Below are 16,803 nucleotides of genomic sequence, written 5' to 3' on the forward strand. Positions count from 1 at the left end.
TTCTTCCATTTAGACCTTTCCTTCTTGGCGCCTTGCGCCAAGACACTCACCTAGACAAAAGGCTTATTGTTTTCAGACACGAGTTATATCCCGAAGTCCCGGACTTTCCGTTACGGTACTTCTTATTGTTTCCGAGAACAATTAGGCTTCTATGTATTTAAACCGGACTGGATTGTACTAGCTACTCAGTTCGGATATCTCGTTCACTTATCCAATTCCCTCCTACCCTCGAACCTCCGAACCTCCGACTTCCGACCTCCGAACCTCCGAACCTCCGACCCCCGAACTACGTTCCTAAGCTTGTCTTCTATTCCGCTCTCGACCTCTCCCCTCTCCTGTCCCCCCGACTCTCTAGTCTCGTTCCGGAACTTCGTTAAGTTCCGGTACTTGTACTCCCGACCCCCGAGTCGGTACTTCTCGTAAACCAAGGACACCCGACAAGTGTGCCCGGCGCGTTACTAATAGTTTCGCGAAGTCCTCCTTTCCGGTGCTCGGTACTTCGGGACTTCGTCAACCCCCGAACTTCCGCGCACGGTCCTAACACACGGCCGCTTCCTCCACGGCACCGTGAATTTAGAAATACACTCACAATTTCTGCGACGTGTGCTGCTGTCCCCCAACGAGTTGGGAACAGGTCTGAGTCGATCCGCTCGTTCACCGATAATTCGCCTGGGTTCGCGAAAGATAGGTCTTGAACGAGACGGAGCTTCCCCGGCTTCCTGGCCTTCTCGACGACCGAAAGCGGGGAGGATATGAAAGGAGAGCCGAGGATCTCCTCGATCTGGTCTTTCCGGTAAGGACCGGTCATCCGTCCGAGAGCCACCTGCTTGTCGACGTATGCTTGGATGAAATCTAGGTTTTCGACGCCACCCGGATGGTTGGGTGCGATGCTCGTGTGCGTGATGGGGGTCATGTCGCCCAAGGGGAAACCGTATCTGAGGTTCGATATGAGATCTGGGTATTTGTGGAGTAGGTTGTGTTTTCGTAGGACGCGTTCCCACTCGTCCGCTCGGTAGGGCGTGATCACGAGATCACGCTCTGAAGCACCGCTTCGTACTAGCGGTATGATCGGTGGCACCACAGAAGGCGCACACGTGGCAACCGTCCGTGCCGGGGCAATGCTTTCCCTTGCAGGGCAAAACACCCCCGAGGTTCCAGCCGGCGCAGATCTCGGTCCGCGCGCGACGAGCGAGGAGCTTTCCGCCGTGGTGGACGGCGAATGTCTCTCGCCCGCTGCCGTCGGCAAGCTGCATCCTGCTGCACGTCTTTCCCATGTGCCCCACCTCTCCGCAGACAAGGCAGAGAGGCCCCGTGGAGTCGGACCCCCTGCCGCCTTGAAAGGACCGGCCGCCGCCGTGACCGCCGCCCCTCCCGCCGCGAGGAGTCCCTCCTCCGCCGTTCCCGCCGAAGCCGCCGCCCTCGCCCCCGCCCTCGCGACTCTCGCGCCGGTACGGGTGGAAGTGCTCGCTGCTCCGTGACATGCGCACCTCTGCCTTGAGGCGCGCGTGCTCGATGTTGCGCACATCGTTCTGCTTGTTGGCGAGGCCCCAGAGGTAGTCCTGGTCGGCGACGACGAAGATGGGCTTCGCGTTGCGAGGGGCGGTGATCCACTCGCCCCGCATCTCGATGTCGAACGCCACGAGGGCGTTGAACCCCGAACGAACGGTGTGGTGACTTGACAAATAGTCGAAGTGGCGCTGGAATCGTTCGACGATCTCCGCCTTGACGATGCGGGGAAGCACCGCCCTGAGCAGGTTCCCCCACGCCTCGCGCCAATCGGCCTCCGAGATCGCAGCCTCGTCCCCGAAATCGGAGAAATCCAGCACGCGTTGAGACGCGCCGGACCCCGTGATCGCCTTGACGGTCTTCAACTTCGACGCGTCTTGGGACAACGAACGCAGGGCTGAGTTCGTGATGGATGTGAGGGGCACATACCAGTTGTTCTTGATCATGTCGATGATCATCGGGTGGATCGGAGGTGCAGTCTTGGCCTGGGAGAAAAGCGAGGGAGCGTTAGGCGAGTCTCCGATAAGATCGTCGTCATCCGATAAGGTCCCTCCGCTCGACTGTCCCCCCGACGCCCCAGGTCCCCCGGCGTCGCGCCTCTTCTCGACAAAGTCGAAGGCGCGCTGCGCGAAGGCGGGGCTGTCTTTGGCGGCCTTCAAGGCCTCAGTGATGATCGCCCCGTCGTTGCTCAACGACAGGTCGACCGTCTCCTCGGCTTCATCGTCCCCAGCCTGGGAACCCGCAGGGTTCCTCCCGGCGGGTGCCACGGTCTCCCATTCGTCAATATTCTCGGTCTCGCTGCTGCGGTTGATAGGAACAAGCGGGGAGGTAGAAGTCCCTTCCGGGATGCTGGCGCCACGAGGCGTCTCGGCTAATTGGCCGCTAGCGCCAACTCCCGCGCTTCCCAAAGAGCCCAAGCTCTTTCCGCTAGCACCAATAGGTCTTCCAGCCATATTTAAAAAGTGAAACGAAAAACTTCTCGGTGTTTTGGATGGCTATATGCGCGAATTTGCTGTTGCGAGTGCGCGACGACGAAGTGGGGAGAGGACAAGGAGGAGTGACGCGTCCGGGACGCGTTCCTTCCCAATTCGTCTGTCGCGCTTACTAAGCATCCGTTTTGGCCCAGCGTTCGTTCCTCACGCTGGGCAAAACATCACATCCCCCACCTCCGCCGCGATCACCACAGGCGGGCTAGCGCCCGTCTCTGAGCAGCCGCAGGTCGCGCTCGTAGGGGCGACGGCGGTGCAGCGCATCGGGCAGCGCAACCTCATCGGCATCATCGTCGCCGCCGTGCTCGTCTTCCTCGGGCTCGTGCTCTGGCTCTCGTTCGGCCGCTGGCCGCGCGCGGGCATGCGGCGGATCCGGGCGCGGCTCGCGCGCGGGGATAAGCGCGCCGCCAAGAGCGCTGCGAGCGGGGCAGGCGGAGGCGGAGGCGGGGCTGGGGGAGACTCGGACGAGAGCTTCGGGTCGGCGCCGGGACATGAGCGGGACGACAAGCGAGGGGACGGCGCGGGCGAGGTGATACGGCAGTGTGAGTCGCCGCTGCCTGCGGCGATAGAAGAACTGGACAGTTTGGACAGGGACGGCGGGGGGACGGACTCGCGGCACGTACGGTTCGCATGATATCGTGCATCGGACCATGGACGTTTACACGGGAGGACGATGTATCATGTTATGCCCTGCGAACCGCGATACCCATCTATCATCCATAGCGCTCCGCGATATCTTAGTGACACGACGCGTCCCCGGAAGGACGCGCCCTCTTGACCTCTGGAGAAAAGCACAGCGTCGTGGTATCGGAGTATGTACACGTACCGTGCGAGAAAGCTGTCCGCTGCTGTCCGAGTCCATCCGTAAGCCAGGAAGGAAGTGGCGACTAGATAAATGGCGGGTGTAGGATAAATCCAGGTAGATGTGCGTGGTCTTGCTCTACGAACAAAGAGCAGCAGATGAGAACAAGATATGATACGTAGCAATAACACAACAGGGAGAATGAGTGAGCTGGCTAAGGATGGGCTGCGACTATCGTGAAGGTGGAGAAGTGAGAAACACGGAGGCGGCGACCTCGGTGGGTAGATGGGAACGGGGATGGGTGCGGAAAGTACAATGCAGGGTGGGTGCGTACGATCATGCGATGCGATGCGATGCGATGCTTCCAACGACAAACTGCGAACGTCCACTGCTCAGCGCGCTCCGCGTACAAGTACAAGCTGGATCGAGCGGCGACGAACCCATAGATAAGACCTTCCTTTCCTCTTCTATTGCGCGATGAGACTTGTTTGAGTCCCCCCCCTCTCATGAGCGCCGGTCCCGGCGGCTCCGGTGCCGCTCAGATCGCGACGGGTTTGCAGCACCGACGATGTGCGACGGGATCGTGCCCCGCTCTAATGCAGCGGCGATGACCTCCGCTGGAAGGTCGATCTGCGCTCCGTCCGGGTAGGCGTACGCATCCAGCGGGGAGTACGCAGGGGGCTCCACACTCAGCGCCTCCAAGTGCGCGGCGGAAGAACTATGAGAGACATGAGCACTGTCCCCGGGGGTGGGAGGATTTGAGGGAGCTAACGCCTGCAAGTGGATGTCGCGCGGGCCCGGAGTGGGGAGGTCCGCGGCAATGGGCGACTCCGGGGGCGGGTGTACCTGGATCGCGAGGTCGGCACCTGAAACCGATGAACGCGAGCCCGTCCGCGCATGAGTGATGTTGAACGGCTGGGGTCGTGGCATATTGAATTGGCTCGCACCTGCGCCCGCCGCGCCTCCGGGTGGTGGTGACCGAGATGCACGCGAGGAACTGGACGCAGACGAGGTGCGTCGTGGGCGGTCCCTTTGAGTCGGAGAGGAGGGAGAGGGAGGGATGTCAACATTATGAGGGGCATGGAATGGCATATCAGTGGGTGAGATGTACCTCCGCGAAGTGGACGGTCCCGCGGCGCCAGCAGAATCGGATTCCTCCTCGATGGGAGTGATGGGTGGAGGAGGCGTGTCGGGAGGAGAAGGCGAAGCCAGGGGACTGCCGCGCAAAGGTGATGACTCTATGGGGGCGGACGTCGCCTGCCCAACCCTGGGTCTCCGTGAACGATGTGAACGGCGTGACCTAGTAGAGGCTCCAGCAGGGCTTCCGGAGGAGATCACGTCGGCGTTCATGGGCGTCATATGCCCTCCCGACGCAAGCAAGATGCTCCCTGCCTCGCTGCCGTAGGCTGGAGGGGGTGCTAGTGTACCCTGGCTTGGTGCGAGACCCCATCGCTTGACATTCGCCTCGATGAACACGAACCCGGACTGACCAAGGTTGATGTGGATACTGCAGGGTCCGTCGGCGCCAACAGTAGGGAACAGATTCCAGTTGGTCAAACCAGTGTACGCATCTTCCATCTTGCGCCCGTTCTTCGTAAAGAAGACCGTTCCCGAGCGAGGCCGATAGCCAACACCGAGAACGTCACCCTCCTTCAGAGTGGTTCCGCACGCAGCCGCGGTGAACGGGAAGTTGTGGGATTTATCGCCGTTGGAGTGATACGCGACCGAGTACCGACAGAGTCCCGGAAGGCGGAACGTCGGGTACGGCTTTGTGGCAAGCCCGATTGCGACATTGGTTGTTGGGGGCAGGTCGAACATCTTGGCCTCCCAGTAGTACACTTCGTTCAGCTTGGGTAGAGGCAGATTAGACTGCACAGACGACGCGGAAAGTGGGTCCGGGAGGAAGGTCAACTCAGTACGAGCATGTACGAGCAGTGAAGACAGAGCCTCGAAATCGGGCTCGAACGACCACGCGGATACGCCTTTCTCCTGTATGGAGAGGAATTGAGAAAGTGTGATATCCGTAGGCATGGAGTTCGGTGGATGCTGAAGCTGGTATTCTAGTTTTGATTCGCATGGGCATCAGTGTACACGAAAACGCGTGAGATAGCACACGTACCCTTTGAACGCTGGTAAGCTCTGCGTTCCGATTCGCTCACTGTCTCGAGCCAGCGAGATTCGACACCCTCGAAGCCGCCTTCGCCCTCGATAAGATCCTCGCGACTCATGTCCACGGGGCCGTCGGTGTCGCGTAGCATAATGCCGCGTCGCTTGCGAAGGAGGATGACGCATACGAGAAATAGCAGCAGCAGGAAGAGGAAAGTGGACAGGACGATAAGCATCGGAAGGAGGATGTAGAAGGCATCGCGAGAGCTTGGCTGCTGAGGCCGTTCGTCGTGAACACTGTGTCCTGCTATTCGAACGTTTGGGAGGTTGTCCTGGATGGCTTTGACACTGGCTGACAGAGCCTCGTTTATGTCGTACGAGGAGGGCTGCGCGGTGTGCCCTTGGGATGGGCTCATGGCTGGGAGCTCTGAAGGAGCGACACGAGAAGAGAAGAGAGCGCAAGGAAGAGCAGCGAAAGACGAGGCGAGCGGGGCGAAAGAGGAAGAAGAGGAGAAGGAGCAGGAGGTGGTGGGAATCGGACACAGTCGGTCTACTCGTCGCTGTCCCGCGCGTCAGCCTCAGCCATCGGCGTCGCCGTCGGCCTGCACCGCCCGGGCTGCGGCCCTCACCTCCGTCAATGTCCCCAGCCTCCCGGCGCTACGCCGAGCGAGGCCGAGGGCGGCGCCGTCCCGGACCGAGTAATTACATAATCCCATGTGGGGAACGGGCGTCTATTTGGAATGCGGGCACGGTGGGTGTACCGCTCCTGGCAGAGCCGCTCACTGTCTCCCCACCGTCTGCGTGTGAGTCTAGTATACTGTTTCGGGCGGCCCTCTCTGCAGATCCTCCAATCCACCGCATGGCGCCGCGATCCTCATGAGTGCTACACTTTCCCCTACAAACTCCCCCAGAGTCCGCCGCAAAGGCTCGACTCGCAGACCCCGCGCGGCCTCCCATCTCCCCCCTTTCACCCCGGAGAGCCATGAAGCCGCACTCTATCAAATCAGACACTACCTCAAGGGCAGGACATCCTACGACACCTTCCCCGTCAGCTTCAGGTTGATTGTCCTCGACTCCAAGCTCGAGGTCAAGAAGGCCCTCCAATGTCTTCTCCTGAATGGTACGCGAGCGCGAAGCCTACTCAGTCCTATTCTTACCCACATCACTGTTCTATAGGTGTGGTCTCTGCGCCGTTATGGAATAGCGAAAAGTCTTGCTTCGCCGGCATGTTCACCGTCTCCGACATAATCCATCTCATCCAGTACTTCTACAAGTGCTCCTCGTACGACGCCGCGGCTGCTGATGTCGAGGTCTTCCGGCTCGAGTCTTTGCGAGGTGCGCATATTAGCCTCACTTTCCCAGGCAGTCATGCTCACATCGATACAGACATTGAGAGAACACTCGGCGTTGATCCTCCCCCATTACTGCGCGAACACCCCTCTGCATCTCTCTATGACGCCTCCAAACGACTCATCCAAACCCATGCTCGCCGCTTACCCCTGCTTGACAACGATACCGAGACCGGCCATGAAGTTATCGTCTCCATCCTCACCCAGTACCGTCTCCTCAAGTTCATTTCCATAAACGTCAGTCTCTGTGGTTGCGCGTCCCCCACGTTATACTGATGGCTCACTCTTCCTCCAGTGTGGCAAGGACATACAACAACTACACATGCCCCTACGCAAGCTCGGGATCGGTACATACGTGACGCCGCAGCCACTACCCCCTGACGGCGAGAAGCCTGAAGGCTACAACCCGTTCCACCCGATCGCGACCGCGACCATGGACACGCCTGTCTTCGACGTTGTGCACATGTTCTCCGAGCGCGGTATCTCCGCGGTCCCCATCGTAGACCAGGATGGCATCGTCGTCAACCTGTACGAGACCGTCGACGTTATCGTGAGTAGCGTCTCCTTGCTCTCCCCACGCGCGCAGAGCACTCGAACTAAGCACTTCTCCCGCTAGACTCTCGTGCGTCTGGGCGCGTACCAGTCATTGGACTTGACGATCTCGGAAGCTCTGAACCAGAGATCGCCCGATTTCCCCGGTGTCGTCATCTGCACCGCGTCCGACTCTTTGGGCACTCTGATGCAGCTCATCAAGAAGCGCCGAGTGCACAGGCTCGTGGTCGTAGAGGGCGAGGTCAGTCATAGCTCCTCCGTGAAGTGAGATATTACTGACGATTATGCACAGGAGGAAGAAAAACGAGGCGGAAAGAAGGGTCGTCTACTCGGTATCATCACTCTCAGCGACGTCTTGCGCTACATCATCGGAGACGTGACCATAGGCGAAAGCTACCCGGAGTCCTCTCTGCACACGACGATGTCCACTCCAGCGCCGCCCGAACCGGCCTCCTCAGAGTCTCCAGCTCCAGCAGAGCCCGCTGCCTCAGCCGACGCATCTCCTGCTGCAGATCCACCGCCCGAGGCCCCTCCCTCCGAGGAGGCTGCTGCCCCACAGGAGGACAACGCTGCTGCAGAGGAGGCACCCGCCGTCCCACCGGAGGAGCCCACCCCGGCGTCCGCAGAGTGAGGGGGAGACAGATATATGCGCGTGCGGCGACGGCGGCGCGCAGAATCAACCGTAGATGTAGCCTTACCGTTCCGTTCTGAATTTTGCTCTTGGCTTTGGATGCATCTGTACCTGGTACCTGTACACTCTTGTTGTTTCGCAGAAAACTCGGATGACTGATCGCGATGTGCGTGTGTGTTGAGACCCAGATATAGAAAACAAAAACAAAATGGGAGTGGTATACGAGGCCTGCGCCGCAACTCTACATACTAGGTGAAGTAGACGCCCGCGTCACGACGCTGCTTGAAGTGGCTCCCTGCCGCGCGCTCGTATGGCACACGCTGCTTACTCTGCTTTCTCTCTCACCACTGCTCTCCCGCCTCCCGCCCTCTCTAACGTCCTGACGACCCCCTCACGATGAGCACCGCGATCCAAGCGATCCACATTCCCGCGTGGGAGGAACGTAGCGAACCCAAGACGCACGTCGTCTTCCGCATCGAGATCCAGGCCTCGGTGCGCTCCTGGCAGATGTGGAGGCGTTACTCCGAGTTCGCCGACCTCCACCTCGAGCTCACGAAGAGTCCCAGCGGGGCCCCGCCAGCGCCCCTCCCACCCAAGCATGCACTCGCGCTCTTCAGGTCGAGCACCAATCCCGCGCTGCTCGAAGAGCGCCGAGCCGCGCTCGAGACGTACCTCCGCGCGATCCTCTCGGCACGCGACCCATCCTGGCGCGAGTCCTTCGCCTTCCGCGACTTCCTCGGTGTCCCCGTTGGAAAGCCGTCTGCGCACGACATGGGTGGTGGCGCACAGTTCACTTCAGCAGCGTGGCTGGACGAGCACCAGGACTTGCAGGCGCGCGTGCGAGATGTCCGCGCGGACATCAACCGCCGCGACGCGCTTTCCGATACCGGGGACGTGTCCGGCTCGCACACCGCCAATGTGCAGGCGAAGAAGAAGCTCGCAGGATTGCTCTCGCGCGTCGGTGTACTCGACGAGGGCCTGCAGACGCTCGCGCTCGCGGGGCTCAGCGAGGGCGAGCTCCGACGGCGCACGGACATGGTCGCGCGGTTGCGGGACGACTGCGAGAAGCTCGCGAAGATCGTGACGGTGTCGCGGATGACGGCGAGGGGGATCGGGTCCGCGGCAGAGCGTAATCCAGCGGCGGCGTCAGACCGCGATGCGCTCATGGGCTCGGGGAGTGGGGCGCAGGGCAGCGGATTCGTCAGGCCAGTCGCGCGCGTGTTTGGGCAGGCGGCGCAACCACGAGAAACGGAGCAGACGCGGCCGCTTGACGACCATGGGCTCTTTACGATGCAGAAGACACAGATGGAGCAGCAGGACGTGCAGCTATCACAGCTCTCCACCATCCTGCAGCGGCAGAAGCAGATCGGCCTCGCGATACACCAGGAGGTTGCGGAGCAGAACAACGAGCTGGATCATTTGACAGACGAGGTGGACAGAGTCGGGGGCAAGCTGACTGGTGCGAAGAGACAACTCAATAGACTGGGTGGTTAGTGCGTCGTGTTTGCTTGGATGGTTTAGATTGTGATATTACAGTCGCTGTATTGTTTCCCCCGGGGTAATAGATGGATCTACAAAGTAGTGTGCACATGCAATGGTATGGTACGGTCTATGGTGAGTCGTCATGTCTATGGTCTGGAGTCATCAACCGCCGCCCAACGCCCTGCAAGATGAGGTCAGACATTGAAATACACGAGCTATGGTTGATTGCTCACCTCGAAGCAAGCAATCATGATTCCGCACGCCGGCGCGATCTTTGTTATGCGAGGCACAATGCCGGCGTACAGCGTCGAGACCCCTTCTGTTCGGACAATCTCCAAGAGCAAGGGTATCGACGACGTAGTCTTGCTTGTGGCTGACATGAGCATCGCTTGTCTCCGCGTCTTCAGCACATCAAAAGGTGAGGTCAGCAGCGCAGCGGTAGTGCCGCTGATCGCGCCGCTCGCAAACGCAACCCCTGCGCCCGTGTGTCCGCGCGCTTCGAAGTTGCGTTTGCACGACTCGTAGCCCGCCCAATAAAGACCGCTGAACGGTACGTCTCGCCAGAGCGTAGGTCCCAAGCCGCGCCATAGGCAATGCCAACCGCGAGTTTGCGCTATGCTTCGTACGGAGGTCAGGACAGAGCGGAGGGTGTGGGGGTGGTCAGGTGAAGGTGGTGTTGACTGGAGGTTTGTGCGGACGAGCTCCAGAGGGGACATGAGGGACGTGATAGTTGTTCGCGCGAGGATGCCTGCGGAAAGAGGGACCATAGGTTGGGGGAGTAGTGGCGGGAGGACGACGTTCAGTAGATGGTCGTATGTGAGCATGTAGCATGTTGATGAAGGCACGCCAATGAGTCTACGTTGCACGAAATTGTGAGCACGAATTGGAGAGCAACAAAGAGACCAGGTACTCACAGAGACGTCCCAGCGCCCTTCCACAGGCCCGCAACGCCCTCCACTCGCCATACATGGCGGATGGCGTCGAAAAAGCCGTTCACCCGCTCTGTCCGGTACACACCGTGGTCCCATACGCACACCACCTCGCCTTCCACCGCCCTGACCAGCGAGGACATATTTCGCACGCACACGGTTGCTGACGGCTGACAACATGTGTTCGGCGGAGGATTTGGGAAGAGCGACCGTGGAGGAGCTGGTGGTTGTGTCTGTAGCCGTGTTTTTACAACGTCGAAGGGGGTCACTAGAGGTGCGTTCAGCATCCTGTGTGAATTTGCCAGATTGCGTGATTACTACTCACTTGTTAGGGCGGTCACGGTCGACCCCGTTGCGGCCGCAATGAGCTTCGCCTCGAACTCCTGCATTTTGATCGCGCAGATAGACACAAGACGAGAACGGTGACAGAGAGAGAAAACGGCGGCCCAGCAGCCTGTGGTGGATGTGTGGACGAGGGATGTGGTCGGCGGACTCGCACGGCCGTTGGGTCGAGTCGGGAGAGAACTTGGGCGACTCCCGCGCCGACTCGATGCGTCATTCGCCTGATCTCTCCCTGGCGCTGCTTATCTGATAAAATTGCATGCACGTGCATCCAGATCTAAGCGCTTGTGGGCGCAGGTTCCTGGCTCGAGTCAGTTTGAGTTCGGGGATCCTCGATTCTCATCTATCGCGGATGTATTCGGCCTTCGGAGAAGCTGAGGCATGAGCAGATGGATTATCGACAGTGCCGGCAGGTAAGTACAACCAGTCTAAAATAAAAAGATGCAGTGACAACCCATGATATGCAGATGATAGAGAGTAAGGAGCGAACGGCCGACAGTAGGAACACAGGTCTGCAACGGAGCGAGCGGCGAGAGATACAGTAGAAGGAGCGTGCGCATGGTGCGTAAGAGCAGGGCATGGGTGGTAGATCGAACGTAATAAGACAGTATCAACTTGGTTAGCGGCGAGTTCCAGAGCGAGAGATTAGCTTTTCAGACCGGACGCAGGGATGTTGAGGTTGATGGCTATACGCGGGAGTCTCAGCAAAAGTGGCGACGCATGCGAAACATATGTGGCACTTACCCCTGTACCATGTCAAGGCGTCCGATGTCGACGGGGCGTCAAAGTATAGTATCGCCTTGTTGTCAACCAAACGGAGAGCTATACCAATAATGTCAGCCGGTGAATGCAGCGGTGGACGGCCGGATGACACTTACTATTGCCGTGCACGATACTGGCCGGCTGGGGAAGCGTTTGCATCCGCAACACGGCCCAGAGGTCGACTGCACAGTTCGGGTCCTGCCCTTCAGAGGGGTCCCGGCAGAGCACCAGCAAGTCGTTGCATAGAATACCGACGAGGGCCCTGGGGGTCAACTCTGGCGATAGACATTCGACCTCGATAGAGGACGCATCGCCTTGCGCGTCGATCACTTCGAACGCCACCGTTGCTTTCCTCACGACGCGTGTCAGCTTCAGCGACCCGTCCATGATGAGACGACTGTGAAGGCGACATTAGATTGAATTTAAACTGGGCACGCATATATATGCTCACCGGTGGGGTTGTACGAGTGGGCTGGGGAACTTGCCCCGTATCCTCGCCTGCCACTGCACAAGCCTCCGGCGCGACTCTGCGTCCCGCTTGCCTTCGTTCATGTTGGTCGCGACTGAGGCGATCTCTTGGAGCGCGCGTTCGATCGGATCGTCCATGAACTCGTACAATGGAGGACTGGCGCGGGTGAGTTCCTCGAGCTACCAGAAGGTGAGTACAAGCCACATGGGAAGCACCGCGGAAGGCTCACCAATAGACGATAGCGAGGAACGCGCTGTACGGGCAGCAGCAGATAGCCCTCCAAGTTGAGTTGTGAATGTCTAGGGTTCATCCGGCAGCGCTTCAGGTACTGCTTAATGCGTTTCCGCTGGCTCGACGACAGAGAGACTGCGTTGTTGGAAGGCGCGCTGTCCAATGCGCCAGCGTTGCCGATACCGGCAGACATGGCGAGACCAAGCCCAACCAGCTGTGAGCTGCTGGCTGAAGGCGACAGCGTCTGTGCGGGCACAGCAGGGCTGGGCTTGTCAGTCGTCCACATCTTGATGCGCTGCACAGAGTTGTCGAAGTTGCTAGCGGACAGTTAGCATCTGACAGCGGCGCTCGACATGTGGGAGACTTACTTGATGTAGGTCGAGTACATCTTCATGAAGGCAGCATGCGAGACGAACGTGTTCGCTACGTCGCGCGCCACATACAAGGATAGCTGCCCGTCAAGGTCACCAGGCTGCGTAGGCGCCAAGAGAGGCGCTGATGCTCGCTCAAGCGCAGGAAGGAAGCTCTCTCTGTGGAAGTAGAACAGTGCCTCCAGGCCGCTGAACACGACCTTGCGCTCCTGTGCAGGCACGATGGTATCTTTGTTCTGGACACCGCTCAGCCCTGATAATGGGGCAGAAGCGGGCCGAATATAGATGTCGACGAGCTCCTGCAGACCCTTCACATACGTGCGCTCCGTCCTGTTCGCACGCAAAGATGAGCACAGCGTCCGCAGGACATATAAGATGAGACGCACTCTACGATCTCCCGGATGATCCTCGACCGCTTCGCCTTGTCATCCTTGTACTTCTTCTCCTCGGCGCCTCCCGAACCCGTGCTGTCCGTCGTCGCCACGCTGTTCGTCTGCGTGGTGCTCCCGATGCGCCCCTCCGTCGACCGCAAGTTGACAGAGTCGGGCCTCGATGAAGACCCGCCGGAGACGATCGATGCGACAGAGTTCTCACCGTTGAGCCGGCCGTTGTCTACCATGGTGGGTCGACGAGAGCGAGTGCCGGGCGACTGAGAGTCGAGCGAGGCGAGCCCATACAAGGACAGAGTCTGAGTCTGCGACCGAGTAAGGTCGTGCATATCTTTCAGATACGACATGACGGAGCGCAGCGCACGGATCCGGGCTTCCCTCGCTCGCTCCTCCTCGCGCCGCTGGATTTCCTCGTACGTGTTCTCCAGCTGCACAGGGCTACGTTGCACCGGGCTCGGCACTGGTGGCGCCGACTCTTCCTGCTCTTCGCTGTTCGTGGCGGTGACGCCGGGAACAAACTGCGAAGCCGCCGGAATGGGGATGGGCGAGACGTCGATGGGAAGGAAGCTTCTACGCTTGTTTGCACGTGATGTGGCCTGTAAACCCCCGGGAACAAGCAAGCTGTTCGACGAGCCTGGCGGAGCCTGTTTCGCAGCCTCGTTGGACATCTTCTTCAACTGATCGAGCGGTGACGCGGTGAGCTTCAAAAGGTCGTTCGAGTGTTTGCGTGATAGGCTAGGCACGATGGGTAGCTGGTCGGTAGACTCATGTTGTTGCAGGAGGGTGCCGGTCGTCGAGATGCGCACATCGAGGAGGGGGGTGGAGACCATTTGCCTAGGTGGCGGGGGTCGAGAGGGATAAGGCGATTGTTGCTGCGGTGGCACCTGGGACTGGTGCAATGAAGAGCGGGACGGCGGGGGAGGCTGGTCTGTCCGCATCTTCCCCATCGACATCTTCTTGAGGAAACCCCAGCGGCTGCTCTTGTCTTTATCCTCCTTCATGCGAGGCCGCGGAGGCAACGCATGGTCCATCGCGTAGGCACCCTCTTGCGGGAAGATGACCTTATTCGGCAGAGGAGGGACAGGCTCGACTAATGTTTCCTCTTCCGTTGGGCTATCCCAGATGCTGCTATCCACCGTCCTCCGCGAGCGACTGCTCATGGTAGGAGACATCGCCCCCGACGCAACGCCCAAGCTGGCGAACCGCCGAGGAACGGACTGGCTGTCTTGTGAGGAGGAGCTAGCGATGCTGAGGAGGTTGGAGCTAGACGCGGAGGCGGACCCTACATATTCGCCAAGTGCCCCGCGCTGGGGCGACGACGACGACGACGCCGGTGGGGTTCTCTGAGCGTTCCTCCGCAGTTCTCCCGCGCTCTTCATCCTGCGCACCTCTTTCTCCGTCTCCGCTGCGGCCCTAGAGAAGTCTGATGGTCCAGCCTCGCTGAACATAGACTTAGGCCCCTTGCTGCTGGTGCGGCTTTTGTCGTAGTATGCGCGGTTGGGAGTGGTCCTTGTGCGCGACAGACCGGGCGAGGGAAGCTGGCCAGGCTGGCCTGACGGTGGCGCAGTGATAGAGCGCGCAAGGGTGGGCGGGGCGCGGGGGGAAGTGACGGTCAGGTCCTCTTCTTCATGGCTAACATGGTCGATTCGGGGTGAGAGTTCATCGGAGTAGCCGTCGTCCGTTGTTGCCGTTGTGGTGCTCCGCATACTGGCGGAGTGGAGGGCAAACATCGGGGTAGAGGGGGGCATCCCCGGGGAAAGAGGTGAACGAGAAAGCAACGGCTCCATAAGGGCCTTCCAGGGACCTTGGAACGGGTTACCGTCGACGAGCAGCGTTTCCAACGCTGTCAACTCGCACAGCCAGCTGGGCAAAGAATGCATCTTGTTCCTCCGAATGCTCAGAGTGTGAAGCATCTCGAGGGAAGCAAGCGATTCAGGAAGTGTGCTAATGCCAGTAGAGTCTACGATGAGAACACGGAGGCTGCTGAGCGTTGCCAGGAAGGTTGGCAAGGCGCGCAAGGGGTTGTACGCAATGTTCAGCTCCTCCAGGTTGACACAACCCGACAGCGAAGGAGGCAAGGCACTGAGGAAATTCGCAGAGATGTCAAGCGCAAGCAGGCAGGAGCTAATTTGGGGAAGAGCGGTCGCCAGGAATGTTGGTACGTGATTCGGAGTGGACGAAGACCCAATCAACAGATGTGTCGTGTCTGCGGCGTTGACCCGCGCGGTCAAAATCGGTGTTCATGCGGAAGCGCAGGAGAAGGGGCGTACCTGAATGCACCTGTAGACGCATGATGGGCGCGTCACCTCCTCTTACGATAACGCCCCGACCTTCTTCGGCCATGAGCGCTGCGCTGGTGGGCTCATCGGGCACCTCTTCGTCGTCGACTTCCTCGTCGTCATCGAAGGAGGGGTCATCGTCCAATTCGTCTTCGCTACCAATGCCAGCTTCATCCCGCTCGTCCGGTCGTTGCCAGCCCATGTCGAAACTGGGCGTGGCGCGCAGCACAGGGAGGGGCTTGTCCTGCGAGGGCTCCACCTTGGAGTTCGCGAGGGACGAGGATCGCGAGCGCATGCCGTTCGCGTAATAATCTGACCACCGACCTTGATCGATTGGTGTCCTCCCTTGCGTCGCGGATGAGGGCGCGCCCGACTCCTGCGTCTTGAGCTGGACGATGTCGTCGGTGGTTATACCCACCCCGACGCCACGCGTGGCCTCGTCTTCGCCACCCAGAGCCACGTTCACGTGCCCGTAGTCGCCTGACTTCGCGGATCCCGTGTACGCAGATGAACGCGTAGAAGCAGAGGAAGAGTCTGCTGAAGATAATGCCGGCGTTGCGGAGCCGAGGTGCCAACGGGAAGGTCTATAAGGGTAGGGATCAGGGAATTGCGAAGGGTCGGGGAGAGTAGTAGTTGATGTAGAGGGGTGCGATGAATGCGAGTAGCCGGAGTCAGAGAGAGCACCGTCCTCGTCGTTGCCGGCACTGCTAAACGCAGTATAACCCAGAGCAGACAGAGACTGGGAGGAGATGACGGGGGGAGGGGTAAGCATAGAGGGAGGGGTGTTCACGACGTAGCCGCTGGAGGGGGACACGCCAGGGGACTGTGGGTCGTAATCGGAGTTCCAGTCGTCTGGGGTCGCAGATATGGTGGACGGTGTTGGCGCGCGAGGCCTGCTGAGCATTGCAGACCGGTCGGAGGTGGGCGAAAAGGGGGAGGACGGAGAGAGCGCAGAGAAGTGATACAAGGCGAGCTCTGCAAAGAAGCGAGAGTCAGATCAGCAACTGCTGCGAATCACGGCGGTACGGAGAGGCCAGGAAAGACCGTGGGTGCCCGCGAGATTATGAGGCGGGACGATGGAGGGGATGATGCAGGGGCGGGGAGAGGGGCAGAGAGGGACGGGAGGAAGGAATGGTGGGCGTGGACGAGCGTGCGCTGTGCGGTAACCGTGACAGGCCAGCCTTCGCAGACTTCTCCGCCTGGGCGCATTTTACGGCGGGCCCCAAACTCGCCCTCCTCCATCATTCCTCGCACAACTCGAATGCGCACTCACCAGACTTGCGTCGCTGCGTATACCGCTCCTCCTCGTCCGCCCACAACCCTAGCACCGGACTGTCCACGTCGTCGTGCTCCTCCACAAGTGGCCCGCGGTCGGTGTAAGACGAGTACAGGTCATCTTCCGTTTCAGAACTAGACATTCGGCCGGCCTTGCGTTCCGTCGTCGGGGTCGTCACAAACGTCCAAAGAGATGTACAAGGCGAAAAGGAACAGGCAGAGAGCCCGGCGGTCGTCTCGAGCGTGGGGTTGCCGTCGCGAACAGTAGTTACCACAACCGCCCTCGATCCCATGAGGCTCCTCCCATGCCGAGCCAGATCATCCATCTGTTCGGATTGA

At 59.8% G+C, this 16,803-nt stretch overlaps 6 protein-coding genes across 6 annotated transcripts; 3 read left to right on the forward strand and 3 right to left on the reverse strand.

Moving 5' to 3' along the window:
* Positions 1-2,505: 2,505 nt before the first annotated feature.
* TRAVEDRAFT_42141 (uncharacterized protein) lies at positions 2,506-3,129 on the forward strand (the record flags this gene model as incomplete). Its single annotated transcript, XM_008033996.1, has 2 exons — positions 2,506-2,527; positions 2,633-3,129. The coding sequence occupies 2 exons, from the start codon at positions 2,506-2,508 to the stop codon at positions 3,127-3,129; spliced, it is 519 nt and encodes a 172-aa protein (XP_008032187.1).
* A 672-nt stretch (positions 3,130-3,801) lies between these two features.
* TRAVEDRAFT_33482 (SPRY-domain-containing protein) lies at positions 3,802-6,264 on the reverse strand (the record flags this gene model as incomplete). Its single annotated transcript, XM_008033804.1, has 3 exons — positions 3,802-5,357; positions 5,417-5,700; positions 6,260-6,264. 3 exons carry the CDS (start codon positions 6,262-6,264, stop codon positions 3,802-3,804), a joined length of 1,845 nt encoding a protein of 614 aa, XP_008031995.1.
* Positions 6,265-6,279: 15 nt separating this feature from the next.
* On the forward strand, positions 6,280-7,935 carry TRAVEDRAFT_110256 (CBS-domain-containing protein; the record flags this gene model as incomplete). The annotated part of the gene is made up of 6 exons (XM_008034876.1): positions 6,280-6,508; positions 6,580-6,738; positions 6,790-6,989; positions 7,048-7,302; positions 7,369-7,545; positions 7,621-7,935. 6 exons carry the CDS (start codon positions 6,280-6,282, stop codon positions 7,933-7,935), a joined length of 1,335 nt encoding a protein of 444 aa, XP_008033067.1.
* A 396-nt stretch (positions 7,936-8,331) lies between these two features.
* On the forward strand, positions 8,332-9,429 carry TRAVEDRAFT_16714 (syntaxin; the record flags this gene model as incomplete). Its single annotated transcript, XM_008033558.1, has 1 exon — positions 8,332-9,429. The coding sequence occupies one exon, from the start codon at positions 8,332-8,334 to the stop codon at positions 9,427-9,429; it is 1,098 nt and encodes a 365-aa protein (XP_008031749.1).
* Positions 9,430-9,458: 29 nt separating this feature from the next.
* On the reverse strand, positions 9,459-10,872 carry TRAVEDRAFT_25811 (mitochondrial carrier). Its single transcript, XM_008033675.1, has 4 exons — positions 10,672-10,872; positions 10,332-10,614; positions 9,651-10,272; positions 9,459-9,598 (listed from the first exon to the last, which is right to left on the reverse strand). Exons 1-4 carry the CDS (start codon positions 10,733-10,735, stop codon positions 9,545-9,547), a joined length of 1,023 nt encoding a protein of 340 aa, XP_008031866.1. The 5' UTR covers positions 10,736-10,872; the 3' UTR covers positions 9,459-9,544.
* Positions 10,873-11,333: 461 nt separating this feature from the next.
* TRAVEDRAFT_109856 (uncharacterized protein) lies at positions 11,334-15,961 on the reverse strand (the record flags this gene model as incomplete). The annotated part of the gene is made up of 8 exons (XM_008034877.1): positions 11,334-11,374; positions 11,433-11,510; positions 11,567-11,847; positions 11,902-12,098; positions 12,149-12,467; positions 12,519-12,851; positions 12,908-15,116; positions 15,181-15,961. The coding sequence occupies 8 exons, from the start codon at positions 15,959-15,961 to the stop codon at positions 11,334-11,336; spliced, it is 4,239 nt and encodes a 1,412-aa protein (XP_008033068.1).
* Between the last annotated feature and the right edge of the window lie 842 nt (positions 15,962-16,803).

Source organism: Trametes versicolor (genome assembly GCF_000271585.1).
Source record: "Trametes versicolor FP-101664 SS1 unplaced genomic scaffold TRAVEscaffold_1, whole genome shotgun sequence".
Classification (NCBI taxonomy): domain Eukaryota; kingdom Fungi; phylum Basidiomycota; class Agaricomycetes; order Polyporales; family Polyporaceae; genus Trametes; species Trametes versicolor.

Coding starts and splice junctions, on each gene's coding strand:
- TRAVEDRAFT_25811 (XM_008033675.1), bottom strand. CDS start 10,735: ATGCAGGAGTTCGAGGCGAAGCTCATTGCGGCCGCAACGGGGTCGACC. Junction 10,273..10,331: donor AAGGGCGCTGGGACGTCTCT/GTGAGTACCTGG, acceptor CGTGCAACGTAG/ACTCATTGGCGTGCCTTCAT. Junction 9,599..9,650: donor TCATGATTGCTTGCTTCGAG/GTGAGCAATCAA, acceptor CTCATCTTGCAG/GGCGTTGGGCGGCGGTTGAT.